Source organism: Ptiloglossa arizonensis, chromosome 2 (genome assembly GCF_051014685.1).
Source record: "Ptiloglossa arizonensis isolate GNS036 chromosome 2, iyPtiAriz1_principal, whole genome shotgun sequence".
Taxonomy (NCBI): domain Eukaryota; kingdom Metazoa; phylum Arthropoda; class Insecta; order Hymenoptera; family Colletidae; genus Ptiloglossa; species Ptiloglossa arizonensis.
The window spans coordinates 33,525,114-33,548,906 of NC_135049.1; the positions used below are offsets into that span (position 1 = coordinate 33,525,114).

General features: G+C 46.1%; 1 protein-coding gene across 3 annotated transcripts in view; it reads right to left on the reverse strand.

The window, feature by feature from the left end:
* Positions 1-1,834: 1,834 nt before the first annotated feature.
* The window catches only part of LOC143154875 (uncharacterized), a 56,134-nt gene continuing 34,175 nt past the window's right edge, over positions 1,835-23,793 (reverse strand). The window contains exons 1-9 of one of the 3 annotated variants that reach the window (XM_076326899.1): positions 19,575-19,658; positions 18,883-19,003; positions 18,618-18,808; positions 18,123-18,328; positions 17,760-17,979; positions 15,809-16,633; positions 12,782-12,934; positions 10,060-10,265; positions 1,835-8,492 (exon numbers count right to left, since the gene is read on the reverse strand). In XM_076326899.1, the coding sequence (XP_076183014.1) occupies positions 8,371-8,492; positions 10,060-10,265; positions 12,782-12,934; positions 15,809-16,633; positions 17,760-17,979; positions 18,123-18,328; positions 18,618-18,808; positions 18,883-18,945 (1,986 nt within the window). In that variant the 5' untranslated portion in view covers positions 18,946-19,003; positions 19,575-19,658 and the 3' untranslated portion in view covers positions 1,835-8,370. Of the gene's footprint in view, positions 8,493-10,059; positions 10,266-12,781; positions 12,935-15,808; positions 16,634-17,759; positions 17,980-18,122; positions 18,329-18,617; positions 18,809-18,882; positions 19,004-19,574; positions 19,659-23,793 lie in introns of those variants that run through there. The other 2 variants (XM_076326897.1, XM_076326898.1) reach the window with 2 other exon arrangements.

Here is a 23,793-nt window from a genome sequence, read left to right on the forward strand (position 1 = left end):
CGAGCGAGGAACTACGTGTCAAACGATATTAATTTGCTTTCGAAACTCGAATCGATCAATGTTGTCGCTGGTGAATCGATAAAAATTTTTGGAAATACAAGCGATCGGAGTTTCGTTCCAATCGATAAAATTATATTTCGATCGAACGATTCGGTAGAATTCGATCGATTTTTCATTTAAGATTTCGTAGATTCGATTCGATGGAATTTGATTCGAATCGGTCGGAGTCGGTATATTCCGTACCTTCGATGTATCGTAAAGGCGATATGACTTTGATTACGCGGGTGTGCGAATCACGATCGTGATAGCGCTAGATCAACAAAGGGAAGAGCCTTTCGCGGACGTGCTCGTAAATTGTTTCGCTTTGCAACGCTGGATTCTATTACGTTCGATGGTTACGTTTTACCGGTTCTTTACTTTTCGTTCGGACGTAATAGAAGCGAATTACATCGTGAAAGCGCTGGCATACTATAATACTCATCGGAATCGGTACGTACGAACGGATGTTCCCGGTACTCCCAGTCGTAGTGTCGTAGATTTGACCAGAGAAAGTACGTCGTTTCCCCTTCCTCTGGTTCTCGACGATCGACGATATTTTCCCGATAAATCTATCAATGAATCGAATTCGAGATACTCTGCGTACACGACAGTCCCGAGTTGGTTATGGAACCTGTTCGCGTAACTCGAAATTGCAGCTACGAGTATTCGATTGGTCGTGACAATGTCGACGAAGACAGTTTCGTTTCTTTCCGCGCTTCTCGATGATCCCTGGAATTTGCATTTACAATTAATTCGCATCTCGTATTCACTGTCAAAGAGTACGGGTATCTTGTTAACGAAGCGAATAAGTAGAAAAAAAAACTATAATTATCTCATCTTCGTTGTTTCCTCGACGGGGAGCAGCATTCGCGTGAATAAATATTCCTAGTAGCGCCAGCTAAAAATTTGGTAACGTGCTCTTCGACGTTGCTCGTCCTAGATATTCCTTATCCGATGGAGACCGGAGTTGACGCAATTTACAGTTAAAGGTTAACAAGCGTGTAATTGATAGTTATCCGTCCTTTCAAGACCTTGATGTGCTCGAGAAATCTACCTTTGGTCAAATAGCTTAATAAAATACACGCAAAATCTCGTCGCGGTTTTTTCCAATCTTTTTAATCTCGGTATTTGTATTCATCTACGTTCGGGCCGGGAATATCTTTGGAAGATTGAAACAGACCGCGTACAATTAAGTAAACGTCTCCCGTGTTGGACGATCCAAGTTGACGGTTGATCAGCTAGGCGTTGGTTTCTCCGGGTTTTGAATATTTACAGCTGTGACCATACATACGCGAATAGATATTTCATTGCCTCGCTCGTTGTGTAGTTTATCAACGGCAGAGAAGACGGAAATTTTTAAAACTCGTTTGCTCCTACCTTTGAAAATATTAAACATTTTGTAATTCGATCGAAGAAGATCGAGAAAGATCTTGTGTACAGCAACAACGTTTCTCGAACCGTGGAACAGGAGGTTCGTGAACTTTCGGCGATTGCTCTGCAGATTCTCAGCTTTCTCGTACTATTCGATCAGAAATCTCGTTCGTTTCAATTTCAAATATGTTTAAGAAACATAGTTACCGTATCGTCCGTTCCGCGTCGCAACTTTGCGCAATTAATCATTGAAGAAAACTCAAAAATGTATGGACATCGAAAGACGAAAGATTACAGAAAGTTTACCACAGGCTCTCGAGCCAAATGTTTGTCGTCTTCTTCTTGTCTTCTTCCAGCCAGGAAGAGTTCTGCTGCTCGAGTCGATACCGCGAGACAGGTGATCGAAATAAAATATACTCAAAAATCTGATTTTCAAAGTGTTATTATCAGCACATGTTAGTTTCGCGTCCATCTCACAAAGTAAGGAACAGACGAAACGTCAACAATTACAAATTGGAAAGAAAAGACAGAACACGGAGCTTGCACGGGCCGCTGGGGAGCCGCAACCCCGGGCGGCGCTCTAGAAGCCAGTTCGAAAAATCAAAGAGAATCGTTTATAATACAATTTGTAATACACAGACGCGATAACGAGCAATCGTTACAATATTGTAAAATATCACAACGTTAATATCTTCCGAGGGGAATCGGTGGAGAAGGAGGAGGAATGGAAGTAGGAGCGGGAGTAGGAGTAGGAGGAGTAGGAGGAGGAGGTGGAGGGTCAAGGACGCGTCACGAACTCGTCCTTAAAATAGTGGAATTTTGAACGGAAACCCTGAGAAAGGAGAAGTTCTCGCGCTTGACTTAAATTTTTCGGGTCATCGATCATCCACGGTGTCGCGCGTGTCACGACTGTCACCTTGAATGCTCGGGATTTCGTTAACTGAAACCTCGTATGGAGGGGCACAAAGACGACTACTCCGCGCGAGGACGTTTACAAAATCCATTCCAACGAGCGTTCAACGAACAAACTTAACACGCTCCTTTGTGGAAAACCGAAGCCACGTTCCGACATTCGAAATGCCGGGTGACGCGGAACAGGTTCTTCGTTTCCCTCGAAAAAGAGGGGCACATTTTAGAAGCAGCGCGAGCTACGGTGGTGTTTCGAGCCTGTTCCGGGTTGTAAGTTTCGCAAGCGGGAACGTGGACCATCGACTTTCATCGAATTCGCACGATCTCTGGACAGAGACCAGCAGAATTTTATTCGAATAATACACGACGAATTTAAACGCCGTACAATTATTTATTCGCAACGTTTATTCTATCGACGGTTACTCGAATAAGCTTTTATTCGTTCAACGTGATATATATTTATATATATAATTTCAATTGTCATTTTTATCCAACAAATAACGCATCGAATTTTGTTGCGAATCTTTTATTCGCTACTCGATACTTTTTTCTATCTAGATAAGAATTTTGCCTATCTCTGTTCTTAAACGAGACACCTTGATCAACGAAGCGTGGATGTTCTCCGACCCCTGCACTCGTCGACTGGGACTCGAGGTAAACGAAAGGATAATTGGAACATCTCGTCGAGCGAGATTCGGTTAGACGAGTAAATCGTTTCGAACGAAAGAGGGATGAAATGAAACTCTTATTGCGTTTACGTAACCCTTTCGGGAGAGGGGGGGGGGGGGGGAGGAGGAGGAGGAGGAGGAGGAGGAGGAGGAGGAATAACTGGAGCGCGCCGTTCGATGGATCGCGGCACCGGCACCGTGCTCCTCTCGAAATTTGGCAAACTTTCGGCGCGCGAATCGCGAGCAACGCGACATGGTGATCGATAAGGATCGTCGGAGAGGGCGTAGAAAAATACTGTACTCGTACTTAAAAAGTCGATAGAAAAAAGAAGGTACGCGGAGAAGGAGGACAATGACGAAGAAATCTGACGGAGTTCGAGACTCTCGGGCTTGGATCGCGATCCAACGAGACTCGGACAGCTACGTTTCCCCAGCACCGACATACCTAACGAAACTTCTTCGCAATTAACGTTACGCGAGAACGTGAGAGATATTTTCTAAAAGTACACAAACGATTCGTGACGATTTAAAATCTCGATAATTCTGATTGCGGGAAAGTAACGAAAGCTTCGAGGATCTCGTATTCCGATTATATTCTGAAAATCGGTCACCACCGGCTATCGGATCGTACCCGTTGTAACGTAAAATGTCATCTCGTACTTTGGACAGATTCACAGTGACGCGATTTTGCGTACAATCGTCCGGTTACATAAAAGTTAGTTGCGTCGATGCCGGAGAAGCGTTTTCGTCCAAAACGCTTGCTCTGTTCACGTTAATACTGTACCGAGAAAAGAAACGGTCAACTGGAACAGGATCTTTCGTTCGTACGGACCAGCAAATTACTCCATCGATCGAGCGATCCGTGTCATCGACGAATTCTTTTCATTCGCAAAGTCTAGGTTTGGTACTCGAAAATAAACGATCGTCGTCTAAAAAATACTGACTGTTGATTGCGAGAGCCTCGAATCCTTTAGAAGGGGGTCGAACCATAAGAAATCGTAAACAGCCATACTGCAGGGATATCGGTATTACTCAGAAATGAATTTTGCGCGTACTGTTCTTCGTTAGAACCGCCACGGATCCAACGATCGACAGGATCGGAAGCGAAACTCGAATGCGGGGAATTACCGAATCGTCCGAAATCCAGGATGTTCTCGCTCTGGAAGCTTCAGAGCAGGACCGAAAATAAAACTCTTTTGGAGCGAAAGCGGTTAATTTTGTGCACACGATTACTAGAGCTTCACACTTTTCTTTTTTGGCTTTTTTTTTGCATTTTGCTTCGTTTCGTTGATCTACGTGGAATCGAGGGTTCGTCGCAAGGATTCAGGGAGAGAGTGACGCTCGTTCTTTTCGTTTTCGTTTCCATGAAATTGTTTCTTTCTTTCACTGTTTCGCGCGGGGTCCTTGCGCCGATGGAAGCATTCGTCGCTTCCTTCGAAGTGTCAGGCACACCTATGTATATATACAGAACGGTTCCCCGTCTTCTCGCTTTGCTGTTTCTTTCGCTTGTTTGCTCGACGGCGGCGCGAAACACTCCGGATGGCGCTTTTCGGTACGCTAGCTAGCGCGGCGGTTACAGACGACTCGAGAGCGATCGGAGGAAATAATACGTATTGTGGGTAGAAGAGATACATTGAACTCTTCGAAGCTACGCTCGATCGATCGTTCGAAGTAGTATCGATATCGGCGGAATCGTCGAATGTCTTTCCGAGTAAGGTTCGCGTCCTTTGGTCCGGGTCCTCTGTACGCGCTACAGTCGAGTCGGAATCGAACGATCGTTCAAGGCCACGGTACGGGAATCGATCAATCTCTCTCCTTCTATCATCGCTGTCGTCCGTCCTACTTTTCTTTCTTAGATGCGTACATCCTACCTTTAAACTTAAATTTCTTACTTCGAGGAATCTTCGATGGTAAAAGTCTCGTAATTTATAACGGACGAAACGTTTAATAAATCTTGCTCGTTTTGCCGAAGCTGCAAAACTGCAGTTATATCGTACTTTAAACAATGCGCGTCAGCTTTTCGAGGTACCTGTATTTATCAACGAAACGTTAAATCGTATCGCAGAGCGGCATCTAATTTTCCCACAGATCGTACATCTCCTAGTTAAATATGCTAAGAGCGATCAAAAGTATAAATTTTAAACGATAAAAATTGTTACATAAGTTTACCGATTCGGTAAACATATTATCCGTCCATAAAATGAAACTTATACATTGACCTTACACTTTCCGTGCCGTTTTCATTTGATAGATTCGAACCGTCTTACTTTTTGTTTCTCTAAATGCGCACCTTCCATCTTTCGAACATAGAAGTGGTCTTAAACGGTCGGTCAATTTTGTCCAAACTATACACGCGCAGAATAATCTCTGGACTATCGATTCTCGACGCGCGAGCGCATTATACTTCTTCGGACCTCGCTACTTTACGAGTTCACTATATTTCTTCTACTCGCTACACGTGAATAACACCAGCCATTTACCTACGTAACAATTACTAACGACTATATGTACAACGAATCGCTAATGCAGTCACCGATTGCATCGGAACGAAAAATCAAAGGCGAGTTTGTTATCCCTTTTTCTCTGGGTGACGAGTGGAGAAGGTACCGGGCGAGAAAAAAGAAAGAAAGAAAGAAAGGGAGAGAGATAGAGAGATAGATAGATAGAGAGAGAGAGAGAGAGAGAGAGAGAGATTTTGTGTGTGTATGTGTGTGTGTGTCATAATTAGAGAGTAATATCACGGAAAACGTCCAGCCTCGAGATGATTAAATAATGTGGCACTGTCTGTTGGTGAATCTCGTTCCACCGATTCAGAGTGTCTAGCGAATTGTAATCATAGTTTCTCTCGGGGAGGAGGTACGATAGCAACAATTTCGACATCTCCTCGACACGGGGCGACGCTCTTTCTCTTAAAAACGATCGTAAACGAAATATCAGCGTAAAATCTAAAAAAATACGAATGGAGCCCGGACACGGAGCCGGGATCCCGCGCGCAGAATATATTACACGGAATACTATAAAGTGGGAGCGTAAATCCGAGAATAAAAATAAATACGCCTTCGAAACATCGAAGACATCGACGCGAGTCCGTGGTTCGCGAGCGAAGAGAAGAACCAAGTAGTTAATATACATCTGTATACGTATATACAGGGTGTCCCAGCAGAAACAAGACACCTCGTTATCTCCTTCGCTTTTAACGACCATCCGAATGGATAATTGTAGCGCAACGAAACATTTTTCGAACGTTTCAAGGTTACTCGTATTTGTTCACACTGTGACGTATACTTTTTTCTGTCGTCCCTTGTTAAATAAACATTACGGTGTAATATCGATAATGGCGTGCATAGATCGCGAGGTTGAATCGACCCTTGAACTTCCGAAATAACGTTAGGATACAAAAATGAGCTTCGTTCAAAAACGAGCAGCGTTCCGTTTCTTGCGGGATAACCTGCACGTTGAATTGTACCTTAAACGACAGAGCGAACGCGACACGAAATCAAATCGCTTTGTTTTTGTACGTAACGCTCGACTCGCACGGTCCATCCTCGAGGACCTGCTCGTCGAGACATCGAAAATTAACGTCCACATTTTCCGCGGAACGACAAAGGAACCGTGAACACAGGCAGAAAAAGAAGCGTCGGTGCGCGCATGCTATTTCAATGTTAGTTAACGTTTACGACGTGAAGCGTAATTTGACATCGGGACCGCCGTACTCGCGACACGGTTTCTCGAATGTGACTTTTCTTTTCTCGCTTCGCTCCATTTGTACAGCTACGCGCGCTTAGCAGAACACAGTACTCTCTAAAAACATTATCGACTAACGTCTCGTCTCGCTCGAAGCACGCTCCTGGGGTAAATCATTGTGCCTCGACTTCACGGAAGAAAATACGCGCCTCTTTTGAGTCCTCTTGTTCGAACACGACCCCGGCGCTCGTTGCGTTTTTCAGAGGCGTTCTACCGCCTCTCTTCTTGGCAAACGTTTCGGTTCTCGCGTTCGTTCGGTGTTTCATTCGTACCTGTCCGTTCGGGAAATTGTACAGAGTCGGCTCTCCGATATTTGCGAGTAAATCGAGACACGATCAACGACCGGTCAACGACGGGGAAGACGAGCTCCTCGTTATTTATTTTCGTCTACACGTTTCTCGATATTTTTCCGATTCTTTATTTCTCTATCTACAAATTCCTGATTTCGATTCTATCGCAACACACTGCCTAAAACTATCAAAGAATTGCGTTTCCACGGTTTTCACCGTGTACTTAACGGAGCAACATTTTTACCACGCGTCCAACTAATTTATATTTACGGGTTGCACCGTTTACAAGTGCGGTAGAACCTCGGCAATTGCAATAAAACGAGGCTGAAAATACCTGCAACTATCTAGGTAATCGATCCGATACGAAACCCCTTTGTACAAGATTATTACCAATTGCGTTTTCATTGACAGGATCTCGTGCGATAATCGAGGTTCTACCGTACACGCACGAGGATTCGGTACCGATTACAGTAATTTCCCGTTTTAAGATCGAAAATTGGAACCGACAGTTTTCTTTGATCGGAGCTCGATAAAGAATTCTTCGGAACGGGCCGCTCGAAAAAGACACTATACGAGTTACAATACCGAGTAGCGACGACTAACGTATCGGTACGTCGAAACTAATGCGAATTCAATTTTTATTTGCGTATTTCTTTACACCTTTACGAGTATCTAATATCCGCCAATTGGCGAGTTTTTTTTTCCAATGAAAATAAGTTTAAACGGATCTCGTTTGGATTATCTTTAATTGAAATTTATTCGAATCCTCTCCAAAAAATGTTCATTCACGCGCAATAAAAATTCTGTGTTAAAATTCTATCTCGAAACGAGGAATCGTTGTACACGTTATTCGCATTTGTCACGGAGTAAGATGCGTTCGAACGTCTTTATTCGTGAGCAATCGAGCGTTTGCATCGTTCGATCTATCGGGCGGATCAAAGGTGAATCGTTTCCGATCTTTCGAACGGTAAAGAATTGTCGTCGAAAAAAAAGAAGAAGAAGAAGAAGAAGAAGAAGAAGAAGAAGAAGAAGAAAAAGAAGAAAAAGAAAGCAATAGGAATCGGCGATCGGTTTTTCGTGTCTCGGAATCCGTGAAGCACCGAACGTCGAGGAGAGTGCCGCGCGACGCAACCGAAACGCTAGTTCAGGCAACGGGCGTCGGGGTTGCATTTGCGCCGCGTTTCGTCGGTGTTCTCCGTCTCGACGATTCCCTCGTCCGGCATATCGTATCGTTGTCCTCGTAACTATCGGGGCTCGCAAGCCTCGTAGACGAGCTCTGGCACCAGGGCCAGCGAGAACGTGGCGCTGGCCTGTCTTGCGTACTGCCTCCTCGTCGCGATAGCTTCGTGTTACCTATTATTCTCTTCCATCACCACCTGCTTGAACACACCAGCGGGCATCTGGCTCTTCACCTCGTGGCTACCCAGAGCCGTTGTCCCGTCTTTCGCGATGAACAGCTGAAGCCCGGTCGCTGCAACAATGTAATTCAGTTAAGCGGAAAGTCACCGGACTCGTTCGGTTCGTTCGAAGCTCGACCGACCAGCAACCGGTTTCCACGCACTCCCCAATAACACGTGAGTCTCTTTCTTTCTCGACTTTTTCTTTCCGCTAATTAATTATCGCGACGATACCAACGAGACTACGATTATATCTCGTTGCGTAGATAGTGACGTAGCACTCGATGAACTTTAGATACTTCGGGAAATGAAGATTTCTCGAGGCCATTTAAGGCACCGACGAGTCTCGAGGTCGTTGTTGCGCAACTCCCAATTTTCTTTATTTCCGAATGACAAAAAGTTAGAAATTTTCCAAGGATCCGTGGCTATCGTTTTCGTTCCGAAAAATGCCACACTTTTTCAATCTCGAGTCGAATCAAAACGAAAAGGATAACGAAGGATGCGATCGAAATTACGTGGGTCGTATCTACCATTTGGAGTTGAAAAAATACCTTCGAAAGAAATTTTTTACGGTTCTTACAAACCTGCACATTTTTATGAAAATCAACATCGGAGACTCGGCGAATGTTTCTTGTAAAACATTTCCACGGTATTGTAACTTCGGGTTACACACCTGCGAAGGAACTTTGTCCGGTTAAATACTGTCAAGAATTGCCGAGAATGGTCCTAAACGGTTCCACGAAGTAAAAAATAACCGTATGTTTCTCGTCCGTGATACGTATAACTAACTAGACACATATTTGACGTTAAAGTTTCAAGGGGCTGACCTTATCATCTTTGATGATATAAGCACGATTCGCGGATGAGCCTGTGCAGCAGTTGATTTAGGTGTGTCCTTGTCAAACCGCTGTTCTTTCTTTTTTTGCGCGCGCGCAAGTTTAAATTCCATTTTAACGAGATTTAATTTTTTAGTCAAATTTTATTTATTATACATACCTCGCGATCTGCATGAAAACTTTAAACAATTAATTTTTTGTAAATGTCACATCTTATAAATGGTAATGGGACGGGATTTTCGGCGGAAATAGGAAAAAAAAATATGGTCGTTATTTCGAACGCCCGTGTTGTATAGAATTCAACGTTTTGCATGCTTCTACGATAAATGTCAAAAATTTATGCACCTTCTATGATGGAAGAACTAATTAAACGCGATTCGTACTCTCTAACTGTGTAACTGGTACTTATCAATGATACGTAATTTATATTTTTGAAAGATTAATTTTTACACAGCCGTTTGACAAACGCACGACGTTCGTACCAATTGCTCCAACGGCTCGAATTTGTCGTCGAGCGTGCTCGTTACCTCGGACCTGCGAAACTTTAACGTTACGTATAATGTACCATTGGTTTTGGTGTTTCAGGTACCATTGCTGTGCGAACACCCGCGAAAATTGGACGGTTTATGGTTCTCGAATACCGGTTCGATAACAGGTTCGCGTTAGTCACGCGCATTTCGAAAGCGGAATAAAAATTCTGAGCTACAGAAGTCGCGCGGGTTTCTTTTTTCTATTTTCGGACCAATTTTTCGTCGGCTCCCTTCGCGGTCGAATCTAACTACAGAGTAGTAGGAGGAAAACGTACTCTCGGAATTCTCGAGATCCGTCTGCTCCAAATTCGTTGCTTTGATTAGCTCGTCGATGAGGGAATCTGGATTCGGCCTGGTCACCTCGACCCTGCAGAGTATGGGATTCCCTGTACCGTCCTCGGCCTTTTTCCTGCGTTCCAGCGCGGCCTTAGCTCGGTCCAAAGATCCCGTTTCGCTCAGACCCGAGCCGCCGGATGGATTTCTACGAAAACAAAACGACGGACCATAATATTCGCCGACGCCTTGTCCTCGATCTTTAAACGTCTGTTTACCGAGCACTGGCACGGAAACAAGGTACCCTTGACTGTTCGATAATAAATCACATTACCGGGATAATGCAACAGTCGGTGGAAAAAAAAAAAAGAAAGAAAAAACACTCACGGAGATCAACGGTCAACTGTTTAGACGCGCTAAAACGTGTCATCAAAATACAAGTCTATGAATATGTACGATCGTTGAATGTAATAATATTATTCGTCAAAGATGCAAAACGCGAACAAATTTACGACGTTTACATAGAGTACAGTGTTGCGCCCGGGCTGTTTACGAATGGAAAATAATTCCGAGCCAGTGCCGGCTTCGAACGCGGGAAGAATCGAAAAAGTTTAGCAATCTCTGCGACACACCGCGTGCAAAAACGAGCTCGTTCGAAGCAAAGGAAACAATAATCACACAAGAACGGAAAGGGGGGAGGGAAAAAACGTAAAAAGAAATAACGAAGGAACGCGGTAGGTGCTCGGACACGAACGTAACGAACGCAAAGGTCAGAAAGCGTGGAGCCCCGATGGACACGATTCGAGATGATTTAACCACGTGAATGCATCGAGGGACCAGGGAAAAAGCGAAAGAATCTGTGCAAAAAGTGGCGAGATTCAGAATTTCCGAAGGCAGATGTTTCGGGGTTCGTATGCGGTTCGCATGCAACAAGCCAGCTGCGACGAAATCGATCGCGCGACGTGATTCGAAACCAGACCTGTTCAAGGATCGAGCCATTACGCGAAGCTACGCGATAGTTTCCTAGTAGTTTAACGCTCCGTGAGAGCCGAACGCAAGGTATTTCAAACTCGCGGAGATGACGCGAATTTTCATTTGAAAGCTAGCCGGTGGTTTCGTCCTTTAAGTTCGAGATTGGTCACAAATACAAAAACGGATACAGTGCGTCCATTGAATTTTGGTGTTCGTCGACGCATCTTGAGCAGTACGAGATCAACGTCAGCGGACACTTTCGTAATTGTCCCTTACAAGAGCAAAGAAGAAAGCGAGTTGGCTCCCGATACCGTGATCCTCGACAAGTCTGGTCCGCGTGGATAAATTTTCAACGCTTTGCGTTCGAAATTTCACTTCGCGCGGAAACCACGAGCGTTTCGCGACAAGTTTTCAGTAAATTTCCACAAACGATCGGTAAACAAGAAAAAAGAGAGCTAACGATCGATATATATATATATATATACGTATATTTTTTTTACGAGACGCACGATGTAGGTACCGAACTTTTTCTTTCGAACAAACCAGTTGTTCGTTCAATAGATAAATATGCAAATTGAATGTCGAACAAAAAACGCGAACGCAAAGAGTCGCATAGCGTTGCAAGAATTGCAACAAAGGAAAACGGTTCGTTCCGTTTTTCGAATCAGCCGCGATCGAAAACAGCTTCGAAGAAGATCGATACGATGGTTTCGAGTTCTCGATAGCAGTTTACAAAAGCGTCCATCGATCGAAGCGTCGCCAGCGCAGGAACTACACATTTCACTCGGTCGTTCGTTCGTTCCGGGGAACGATTGATACTCCGTTAAAGCCATTAATCACGATTTTCTTCGGCCGTGCGATTAAGGCGGCCAACGATTTAGCAGACACGATCTCTGCTGCAGCGAACGGACGGAGACGTAGAGGACGCTGGGATTCGTAAAAGACAAACATTAACATAGTTTTTATACGTTCATTGTCACAATGTCAATTAACACGGCTCATTGGAATTTGTCGGAAAGTTGACACCTTACGGACGACAAATTGTTAATAATACTTTTTTTCCTCTTCTAAGAATCCACGAGTACATATGTACTTATATTTTAGAACGACGTAGGAATATTTCGAATGTATCGTAACACGTGGAACTCTCTTTGGCGGTGGATCAAGGATACGAAAACAATGAAAAAAGTTTCTGTAAACGTTTGCCTTATTTGACCTTGTTCCCAAGTTATCGGCTGTCTCGTACCGTGTACCGTGGAAATGGTACAACACCGCGACTGTTTATCTTTATGGAAGTGCTTGAAATGGGATTCGAGCGATTCAATTTACGAGTCGAGACAAAAGATCGCGGCCAAAATACGATATCAAGGACTTAACGAGACATCGCGTCCAAATCGGTTCTAACGATTCTAACTTATACACCTATAAGTATTTAGGAAAGAAAGTCGTTTCGCTACGAACAAAATTTGACTGTTGGCGGACCACTGTTATCGGTGCAGCCGATGAAGATAACTATATTTGTTCGGTCCAATATAGGTAGATGCGTGACGAGCAACAAGAAAGAGATCAAAAACGACTCAGGTTCGCGAAACGCGGAAAAATCCGTAAGGTGTCAGCATTGGTCGACAAATCGGTCCCATCCACTGTTCAATTTACGTCTCCGTGGACGCTAAAGGGCAAAGCTAGAGAAGAACACAAGAGAGACAGACACAAAGACGAAGGACAGATTAAGAGACGAAAGCATGGACTGACGGTGGGGTTATGCTGTTTCGGCGCTGGGAGCTCGGTGGAGCGACTTCCGGTACCCCTAAGGAGGACTCCTCGGAGTCCGCTGGGCTGGTGGCGACCGTAGCCAGCTTGCCCCCCGCCCCGTCCAGCAACTTCCGGTGGCCTCCGCCAATACCCCTGCAAGGATTCACAAAGCCATCCAAACTGGAAGCAAAGCTACACCTCCTCTCTCCTCCGCTCTTCGCTTCTTCCTCCCTGTTATTCTCGTTTGTTTGCGGCCCGTCGACCCACTTTTAGGATGTACGTCGCAAGACCGCTTCACTACGTTATCGCTAGAACCGAGTAACCGGTTGCTACCATCGAACGCGATGGCAACGAGATGCCAAACGGACAAACTATCGCTGATGGATCACTCGAAAACGGAATAACTCGGATCGATCGATCGATTTGTGTAGCCAATCCTTCGAAATATCAACAATACTCCGAAAGTAAACGTTATGGACCCATTTGAAACACGAACGACAAAGTATAATCGTCCGCGCGTAAACTTCCGAATTTAATTCCGATTAATTCCAGAGACGCTTCGTTTCTCTAAATCGACGTTCTTTCTGAATTACCGGTGCACTACGAGGGCTAGATGGACGGTGGTACAATTTATCTTTCGAGGTCGATAATGTTTACTCCTGGTAGATCGTTTAAAATTTTCGAGCAAAGGGACTTCGTACATAGTACACGAACGAAAATTTTAACAAGTATCGAACCGTTACGATATTTCCTTTTAGGATCGCGATTGGTTTTGCGACACAATGCGGTACCGAATTGTTTACAACGTATTTCGACAAGGTTCGACGAAAATCTTTAAACGTTCAAAGTTTACCGACAAACTCCCCGATTTGTATTTCCTCTCGGATCAATTTCTGCGCGACATAAACGGATTAAAATCAACGGCCGTGAAAGCGTCGAGCGAAATACATCCTGTTCCCCTCTGTAATACATTAACTGTATTTTAAACAGAGTCACCCTTCGCGCGTCTCCTTTCTCGTCGCTGACCCATTTCCCGGATGTATTCCGTTAATATTTCACCGCGGCACCTTTCAACGCAAACACTGGCTTTGATCAGCAGGAAGAAATTCTGCGAGTACCGCGCCAGAGACCGGAAAAACGTAAATTCGAACCTTTTAATTATACACGTTCGCGTCGGTTGAACGTCGAATGGACGTGGCTCCAATGGATTCACGCGCCAACTGTAATTCGTTCTCGATCCGCTGCGATTTCAGAGAGTCCTTCTCGTTCGTCGCCGAAGAACTTGTATTTTGCTCGAACGTCGAAAAAGGAGAATCTCTCTGCGTTTGTAGAAAACATTCGGGGACATCCGGTACGTATATCGTTGTTCGCTCGAACCCCGACGTACGATGTTATTTTCTCAAGTCGTCGACCATCTTGCAACGCGTGAACCCCTTGGTGCCAAGATCGAAACGCCGTACATCTCTATTCTTAACGAAATACATCCTTGCTCGAGTACAGGCGTGTTAAATATTAAATACAGTTACCCTTGCATCGGACCGTTACGCGATGAACGATGGCACGTTCGAATTCTTTCGAACGATCGCGCACTATCGACCAGCGCAGTGAATCTTTGACATAATATCACGAGAAATGCGACATATCGTCGACGATCGCGAATCTTGTTAAATTCGACAGCTTCGGTAGACTCGCGGTTAACGGAAGCGAAGCGGTAGTTCATCTGGCAAGCTAGTGTGTCTGTTGGGTAGCGGTGAGACTTTGTTCGATAGATTAATTTTCGAACAAATCGAAACTTCGTAATTTCGAATCGTCTTGAAAATTTGTTCGGCCTGAAACACGATTAAATATCTTAAAAAACTTGAAAAAGATTGAGAAGGCTAATCGGACCAAAGGGCTGGCAAAATTTTTCCGCCCCGTAAAAGTTACTCGCAATTTTTTCAACAAATAACGATTACCAAGTCAAGGATACTTGTACGAGATAAGAATATTTCCTGGTATCGCAACGATACCAAGAAGCAATACGTACCGTTCTAAAGTTTTCGAACGTTTCTCGAAGCTTTCGAGGCATAAAGAATATTCAAAGGATCGCCAGTCGTTGGACGAAAATTTTCAAGACTTTCGATCGTGAATGGTTTTCATTACGTTCTCGGACCTCTTGAGATTCTATCCTCGATTCAAGATGTCTCGAAACGGTTCGCATCTCATCGCTACTATCGTGTTTGTTCGGTGATCGCGGCTCGTATCGATTAAGCGTTAAACTATACCAACGTGCGTCGTGTATCTGGATCGATAATTGTCCCGTTTCAAGCATCGCATCGAGAAACAATGGAAAGAAAGATAAGACTCGAGCGGAAAAGAAACGAACGCGATCGACTTAGAATCACACGATTCGTTATTGAAAAGCGTAACATCGATTTTAAATAGAAAAGCGATATACTTCCGAATACGATATTATATTGCAACGACGAAGATCGTGTGCTCCCAATCGAAACAAAAAACAACGCAGGACAAAAGGGAAAACGGTACTTTGCTAACAGGACCCAGAGGGGGGGGGGGGCATCGTATTGTACTTATCGATGAATTCGATGTGAACCATAGGATATGCGATATCGAGGAGCCCGTCGAAGCAATGGCGGTGAACGTTTAAACGGACAAAGAATAAGTGTGTCGGAATCGAACGCACAAAATCACCTCGAAGAGGGCGAAATACAGGGCGTCCCGACTAGAAACGGACCACCTCGGTACCTTACGTACTTTAAACGGTAGAAAGAAACGTTGCTTACGAAACTCGACCACGGAGGAAGCGTAAAACACCGTAACGTATCAGAGGAGCGAAGAAACGGTATACGTAGGTAACCCTATTGGCAACGCAAATTTTAAAAACAACGTTTCTCTCAATTGAAATAACCAAGAGTACTTGAAATAACGAAGATGGGTTTCTAGCGGGGCATCCTGTGTATACGAGAGTATCGAAGAATTTAACTAAAAGACTCGTAAAAGAGAAAGTCGTTGATGAATGAGACCTACCTGAGGGTCTGAGCGGTCGTCGCGGAACGTAGAGAGGCTCTGGGGTTATCGGGCCTATGAAGAGGATCTGGGGAGGATACGGCCCTGGCCTGATCGACCAATCGCAAAACCGGGCTGGTCTGGCCTTTCTCGATACAATCGCAGGTTTTCGATATATTTCTCCAACCTGGGTGTCCGATCCTCGGTTTTGCGACCGGCCTGATCACCGCGCTGCTGTTCTGCTGTTGCACGTTTCTGTCCTTCGATGTCGAATTAGTATCGTTACGCTCGCTTCGCACTTCCAAACTTTTCCAATCGTAATTCATGCGCGAGTTTCGCGGCACGTCCTGCGGCCCGGGTACCCTGAACACGCCGGCGTGGTTGTCGTCGTCGTCGTCGTTGTCGTTTCCGTTGTCGTTCCCGTTACCTTTGTCGTTATCGTTGTCGTCGTCGTCGTCGTTGTCGTCGTTGTCGTCGTGATTGTCGTCGTCGCCGGCGTTCTCATTGCCGCGGGTGTCGTCGAGGCGGCCGACGTTGTTCGCGATACCGTTTCTAGAGGCGCGCGACGAGGGCGTCTCGTCGTTCTGATCGATGGACGACAGACGCACGGCCGCGACGCTCGGTCTCGCCCTCGACGCGTGCCGCGGATCCGATTTTCCATCGCGGGACGAGAGAGGACTCGACGTAGACCAGAACCGGTTACGCGGGTCCAGTAACATCAAGGAAGACGAGGAAGTGGACTCGTTGGAGTCGAGACAAGTCTCGGCTTTTTGGGGCTGTTGACTGGTGGGTAGGTTTTGGGAAGGGTTGGGAATACGCGGAGCCCATACCGGCCAGGAGGGTGACCTATAAAGATCACAACACAAATATTGAAGCATGCAAAAATAATAATAATAATAAACTCGCGAATGCGGTGATGGTACACCGTAAATTCGAAAAAAAGGGGACCATGGTAGGGAAAGTAAAGAGAAAAAAGTGTGTGTGAGTGTATGTGTGTGTGTGTGTGTGTGTGTGTGTGAAACCGCTGTGTACACGTGGAAAAGAGAATCCAGAGTCTCCGGTTAAAGAATGAAAACGAAAAACACAAATGGTTAAAAAAATAAGTTTTCCTCGGACAATGCTGATGCCTCCTCGTTAACAACCGTTCATCGGACCTGAGTTGAATCCATGGTGATGTACGTATCAAAGTGTATGTTGTTGTAAATTGTGCATCACGGAGGAAGAGAGTCACGACCGTGTTCTTATGTATTTCGATTTTATGATAAGCGACAGGCGCCGAATGTTTCGAGAAAGAGATCAATCCTAGAGAGATTATGCCAAATACAGAAGTTATAAGCGTAGAGTTACAAAGCGAGAAAGTGAACGCGATCGCGATCGCGATCGCGATCGATCTTAGCGATCGGTTAATGCGTGTGTACAATGTGGCGCGTGACTCGAGGAGTTGTTAGTGCGAGTGTTAGAGCGTTCTTCCGTCGCGTCTTCTCTCGGTTGTCTGCCGATTTTTTGGCCGGGTCTTTCAAGCAACTGTATTCTTCGTTACCGAATGCCTCTTTGAAAATCCCATATATAAAACACCATGCGTACTTATCGTCTAAGCGAAACCGTGAAAGTTGAAGAAGAGTTCTTAAAGTACTGTCATTCTTGAACGAGGGATCGACAGAATAAAACACTCTGCGAACGGCGAGATAAGTAACAAGCGATTAATGAGTCGCGAGAGTTTTCGAAAAGTTCTGTGTTACTGAAAGAATCGAGAAGAGAACTCTGGACACGGTAAATAGGACGGTTTCGGGCTTCTATTCTCAACCGATCGACTGTGTCTTTAATCTCTCTCTTTCGGCTCGACCAAGAGGTCGAGAGTTAGTTTCGGTTGATTCACCGTGAGAACAGTTTTCTAATCTTGGTGATTTTTTTTTCTTTCTGTTGTTGTTGTTGTTGTTTGTTTCGTTTCCCCGAGAGGCAGCGGCGGCCTTACCTAATGTGACCACTGTCACCGCTACTGCTCTGCCTACTGTGCTGACTGTGTGAATTCAACGATCCGTAGCCCGAGCCTTTGCTCAGCTGGCTGGTGTTGCTACTGTTGCGGGAGTGACCCGACTCCGTGTGCGTTTCAGCCAGAGTCTCCACTGGAAGAGCCGATGGTACGATTTCACTGAGGGTCATGGGATCGTACGACTCCGCCCCGCTAAGGAGCTCTGTAAAAATAACACCGTTGAGATTCGTTTACTTCCAACGGAAAGAATATTCGATAAAAATTATTATCGTTGCGATACGACGCTCAACGCCCTTGCAGAGGAAGTTTTTCCTTTGCTCGCGGGAACGAGGATAGAAATGTTACCAGAGGAAAAGAGGGCAGGCCTCTTTTTGGGAAGACTGCCGAAACCGCTGCTGGCGCTGGCTATGCTTCCAGCCAACGATCCGCTGGAGACATAGTCCTCTCGGTTGGTACACCTCTCTGGGGCTGCCACTTCGTCCGCTACCACGCCAGGAATACCTGGCACGCCGGACACTGCGAGTTGTGTCTGTTTCAACGACGGAGAGGGCCTGAAAAGTAAGTTCCGTTTAATCCAAGATTCACCGTTCGAAGGACGTATTCGTGTACGTAGACGGAGGAAGAAATTTTAACGGGCGCAAAATTCGACATTCCTTTGGAAAACGGGGATTTTCGGCCGAAAAGTCTACGCGTCTTTCGAAAACTGTCTTCTTTTTATGCCGTTTCTGAGCGAAAAATCTCGAACCGTTTCGCTAAATTTCTTCAATCGTAACTGTACGTTCCCGTTGTTACTTTAAAGCACGTTTGTCCAATGTCCGACTTCGATGGATCGAAACTCACACTTTGAACAGAATGTCACCCGACAGCATGTTCATCTTGATGGCAACGCGTAGCATGGAGTTGTCCTGTCGATGTCTCGCATCGTAACCTTCCAGGAGGCACCTCGTCCTGCAGAGTCCAGCTCCGGCGAATTCGGCGAGGTTCAAGTCGGTGAAGCCGAGTTTCTGGAAGGACCTGCCTCCCTTCAATTCCTGAATACGAATCGCCGGTTAGAAGAGAGGGGATTAAAGACGATGAAACGGGACTCGAAGATCGAACGAATCACCTTTCTCACGGATATCCTCAAGATGCACGGGTCGAGAACACCGGTGGACGCGTTGGCGCTCATCTTGCACAGAAACTCGAATCTGGCGTTCCACCTGACCGTGTGCTCCTGTACCTCCTCTCTAAAACAAGGAAAACCGATATACGTGAGAAAATTTTACTAGGAGATGGCGAAGCACGACCAATAGGTAATACATTTATCGACCTAGAAAATTTCCTTCGCGGAACTTGCTAATCCGATCGCGTTCAGGGACAAGGATGACTCACGAGTTCCAAACAATACCGTTCGCCTAACAGGTTTCGGGCCGCGTATCGTCCTATCAATCAACCGTTTAAACGGCTATTCGGAATACTTTGCTTCCGCTCGTCGATAAGACACGCATCGCGTATCGAATAGTACGAAGAACCGAATGATACATTCTCGTTGTTTACGCCACCCATAGCGAATTACGGAGGAGCGGTGGTCGGCCCTACCGTTCCATTCCTCGACACGAGAGAGTTCGATCGTGTTCTCCGATTCTATTTTTATTTCGAACCGAGTACGCAATTCTTTGGAAACTCTCGCAAGGTAAATTTTCATCCGGTAATCGACCACCTGCGTGGATTTCCAAGCCGGTAACAATTTCACGGCACAAGGCTTTCGAGGGCTAAATAAATCTCCGAGGTTTTTCGTGAATTTTCCAATCCACTTACCGTCCACGAACACCCCGTGCTCGTAAATGTCATCGGTGACACGCACCCTTCTCGCACACAGAGAGCCAGCCGCAAGTATCGACCTTACGGGATACAGACAGCATTCTCGAGTACAAAACGCGAGACGAAGAGAACAGAATAATAAAAACCTCCGTCCCTTCCGGAGGAACGAAACCAACGATAAAATCAATGAGAAAACTTGTCCACTTTTCGTACCGATGGTGGAACTCGAGAACAGCCGTGAACAATGCGTTGTGGTGCACAATACGAATAAAAATGAATCGTCGATCAATCCCTAGAAATCCATTCTAATTTCTATAGTCGTCGTCGTCGTCGTCGTCGTCGTCGTCGTCGTCGTCGTATCCGAGTCGGCAAGGCTCGATGGCAAGATCGTGTTCGTTTTGTGGCATTTTTCTAGAATCGTGTTTATCGTTGCTTTTAAACGCATTCATCGACCGCGTGTTTTCTCGTGTTGGGTTCGTTAACGAGATTGGGCGGCTCAGCGGCGTATTATCCGGATGCATGCATCGGCGAGTCGAAAAGTCACGCGGTTATTTTCACCCACAATAAGATTACCCATTGTAAACAAGGCTAGAAAAATACTAGCGTCGCGCGCGACCAAATTGTACGAATTCGCGCAAGAAGTTTGTCCCGTGAAACTTGGCTTCGTGCTCGTTAACGAATTTTACACTTTGTTGTCCCGTCTCGTGTAAGCTTGGACAGTAGGTCGCGAGAATAAAACGCGAGGAATCGCGCGGCTGGACGACAACTTATCATCGATAACCGATAAGAGCTTACGCGTGGATGATTTCATCGTTGCGTGTCGCGTCCTACGCCGAATGAAATTTTACCAGGGGTTCTCCAAAGGAGAAGAAACAAATATGAACGTTCGTTACCGCGTAAGACGGTGGACGATCGCTAACGACCGGATATTTCAAAAAGTAATTAACCAAGGTCCGCTTGCACGGAGTCTCGTTGTAACAACGTTCAAGGTTAATTAACTCCAACGTCCGTCCAGAAAATAGGAATTGCAAATGAGTTTGCGGGTAACGGATGGGGAGAAACTGGGCCAGCGGATTCCAAGGAAACTTCGAAAGATACACCGGTCCATCGTTCAACCCCCGTCCAATCGTTTTCGGTCGAAGCTCGTTTTAACGAAGCTGGAGTCCGACAAGAATCGACGCAGAATTTTTTCTTTCCCTCGTACAACGATCGCTTTGATCTTCCGCGCGACCAAACGAGACGGTATTTCTGGCGTATCTCAGCCACCCGGAGAAAAAGGATTCGTGACGAAGCATCGGGTCGACGAATTACCGGCCCAGGGAGGGAGTTATTCACGAGCCCGTGAATATCGATGTAACGAGAACACGCTACGCGGTATCAATGAGAAAGAGGAGCATCGCTGTGTAGAGAACCCTGACGGGCACACTGTGTCTGCAATTCCGGCCGACCCTAATTCCATCGTATTTTACATTTGCCCGCTCGAATCACTCGCGTCGCGACCTCTTATCCCGTATTACGGTAGTGCCTCGCGCAACGTTCGAAAATCGGGACTACCGAGCACCAACATCCGAAACACCGATAGAGAATCTTTACTCGCAACTGCTCCAACTCGAACTGATCGCGACTCCAAAAAGAGTCGAAAATACCTAAACAGTGGTAAGGGTGACTCCCGATCGGAACTTGAAATTTTATCCATTGCCGAGATATTATAATACATCGTAGACAACGATGTCGAAGAACACGATCCAAGAAACGCGCCCTCCTTGTCGTTGGATCTACTTTATCGTTTCATCGACTTTCTCCTATTCCCATCTTCGTTAATCCCGTCACCGTTTGTCCCTTTAAGTTTTTAACAATTTTGCTCCTCGCCCGGAGTCAATTTGGAAATTTCAACTACCGTGTCGCGAATCTCTGACGTATCGGTTACCCCGGCCTCTGTATCGTGCATCCGTCTCGTCATTTTCTATCCATTCCACGGAAACTCCTCGCGTCCCAGTCTCGCGTAATCTTCCTCTTCGATTATCACGACATTGTACACGGCCCTTGTCTTTCCTCTAGTTTTGTCTTCTGCGCGTAGCGCGTCAGAAATTCTTGTCTCCGGTTCCTATACAGCGGTCGTAAATTTGATCGCACCTCTTTGAAACGTTCGGCCGGCTCAACGCGAAGCAGAAATGGATCTTCTAGCTTTGTTTCCTCGTCGACGAGACTTTTAACACCTCGTCCGTACCATTCGAGATAAAGATGTACGATAATGATAATAACAACAACAATAACAAGAATAACGTCTTGAAATTCGACAATTTTCAGACAACGAACTGCATTTAAAACTTCGACTTCCTTACTCGACGAACTCGTTCATTCGATTCGCCCATCGATCGATTCCTTTTCGCGAGTAACGTAACACGGACTCTACGATACTCTCTGGCGACATGTGGCCATTATCTGGTCAAAGAATTTGATTATTCGTACGTAACCGGAGGACATTGCGGTAGCTCGTGATAGCCGGGTCGAGGCATTTAAACGAAAGCCCGCGGTGTCAGCACTTTCCCCGCGAGGAGGCCCTCGATCCACGGGATCCGCGCGAAGATCGCAGCAGGTTGAAGACTAACTGTTGTCCAATTGACCGGGATGAGCCCAATTACCGTGGAAACCGGGACAACGTATCCTCTCGGCGCGTTTAAAAATTTGTATGTCCGCGAACAATTCGAATTTTGTTCCAATTTATGCAACCACAGTGTGTCCGCGCGTTTCAAGTTTCTCTATCCTTGCTTCGCGTATCGATCATCGGCGGTCTCCATTTTCGAACATTACGCGAAGCACTACACCGAGACGGGGACCTGGTTCGAACGAGCGCCGTGCCGTGTCGTATCGCGTCGTATCGTATCGTATCGTATCGTGTCGTGTCGTGTCGTGTCGTGTCGTGTCGTGTCGTGTCGTGTCTGGTCGTATTCGATCAAAGACTGCGTCGCGTCTCGTGGCAACGCTCGCACAACAAAAAAGTACGCGCGAAAAGTTATCGATTCGTCGATAAAAAAACACGCGTGTCCAGGGTATCGAAGCAACCGGAAGCACGATTAACGTGTTTGCTCGCGTGCCAGGCGGTAGCCCCGAGGAGTGTACCGACTGCGCGGCGGTCCTCGTAAAACGGTATCGCACGCCTCGAGATCGTCGAGCGCGATGTCCGCCGGTGGAAAATTTTTCGCGGGCATCCGTTTGCGTAAACCGAATCAGAATTTTCTCGTCTTGCCTGGTATTCGATTTACGGGCGGAAAATTGTCGGTCGTTTCGTCGATCAAAGTCCCGCCCGGATGATCGTAATCGTTCGTCAGTCGCGGCGGTTAAGAAGTTTCCTCGCGTCTTCGATGGCGAACTTTTAATTACCGCGAGTTAAAGAGGCGGAACCCTTCTTCGCGACGGAAGGACCCGGTGTGACCGTACTCGGAACGAATTCACCCGGGAGCGGATCGGAACGGCGATTAAATTCAAGCAGCGTGCTGTACTCCGTAATTTGATCGTTGATCCTACCAACGACAATTATCGCGACGCGGCTGCCATTAGTATAGAATGTCAACAGAAGGTCTTTGTTACCGCTGCGTGGAATCCCCGTGCTCTTTGTTCCCCTCGTACTTTCTCCTCCGGTGTTCCGGAATTTCGATCGATATCGTTACTCTTCTTTCGCGCGGGACCTTTTAAACGTCCAGTTATTATTTACCGATCGCACAACAGGTAAGATACTCGAACGAAGCTATCCCTTTTCGCGAAGAAATCGCGTCCGACTGGATTTACTCGAATATTCGATGAACCGGTCTTGTTTTCCCGCAACCGTTTCCCTATCGATTGGGAATTACATCGAAGCCAGGAAGGAAACGTGGACGATGGACGGTAAGCTCGGAAAGTACAGAACGAGATCAACAGCGGAGATGGTGGCATCGTCGACGATATTCGACCGGTGTCGTTGCTCCAGATACGTCACCGTCGACGAATGCGATGCGCCACGACGCCGAAAAAAGGTGACGCTACTTGTCCAACGAACGCTTCGCTCGGTGAAAACAAAAACCAGCGGGCACGAACTCTTCCTCTTGTTGTCTCTTTAAAACCGGTCGTTGTCCGCCACGAAACATCGCGTCGGAATTGGCCAGCTAACGAAACCTCGTCGAGTTCGAACGGTTTCGCAGCTATTGTACCGTGGTCACCGAGTACAATAACGCGTATATTT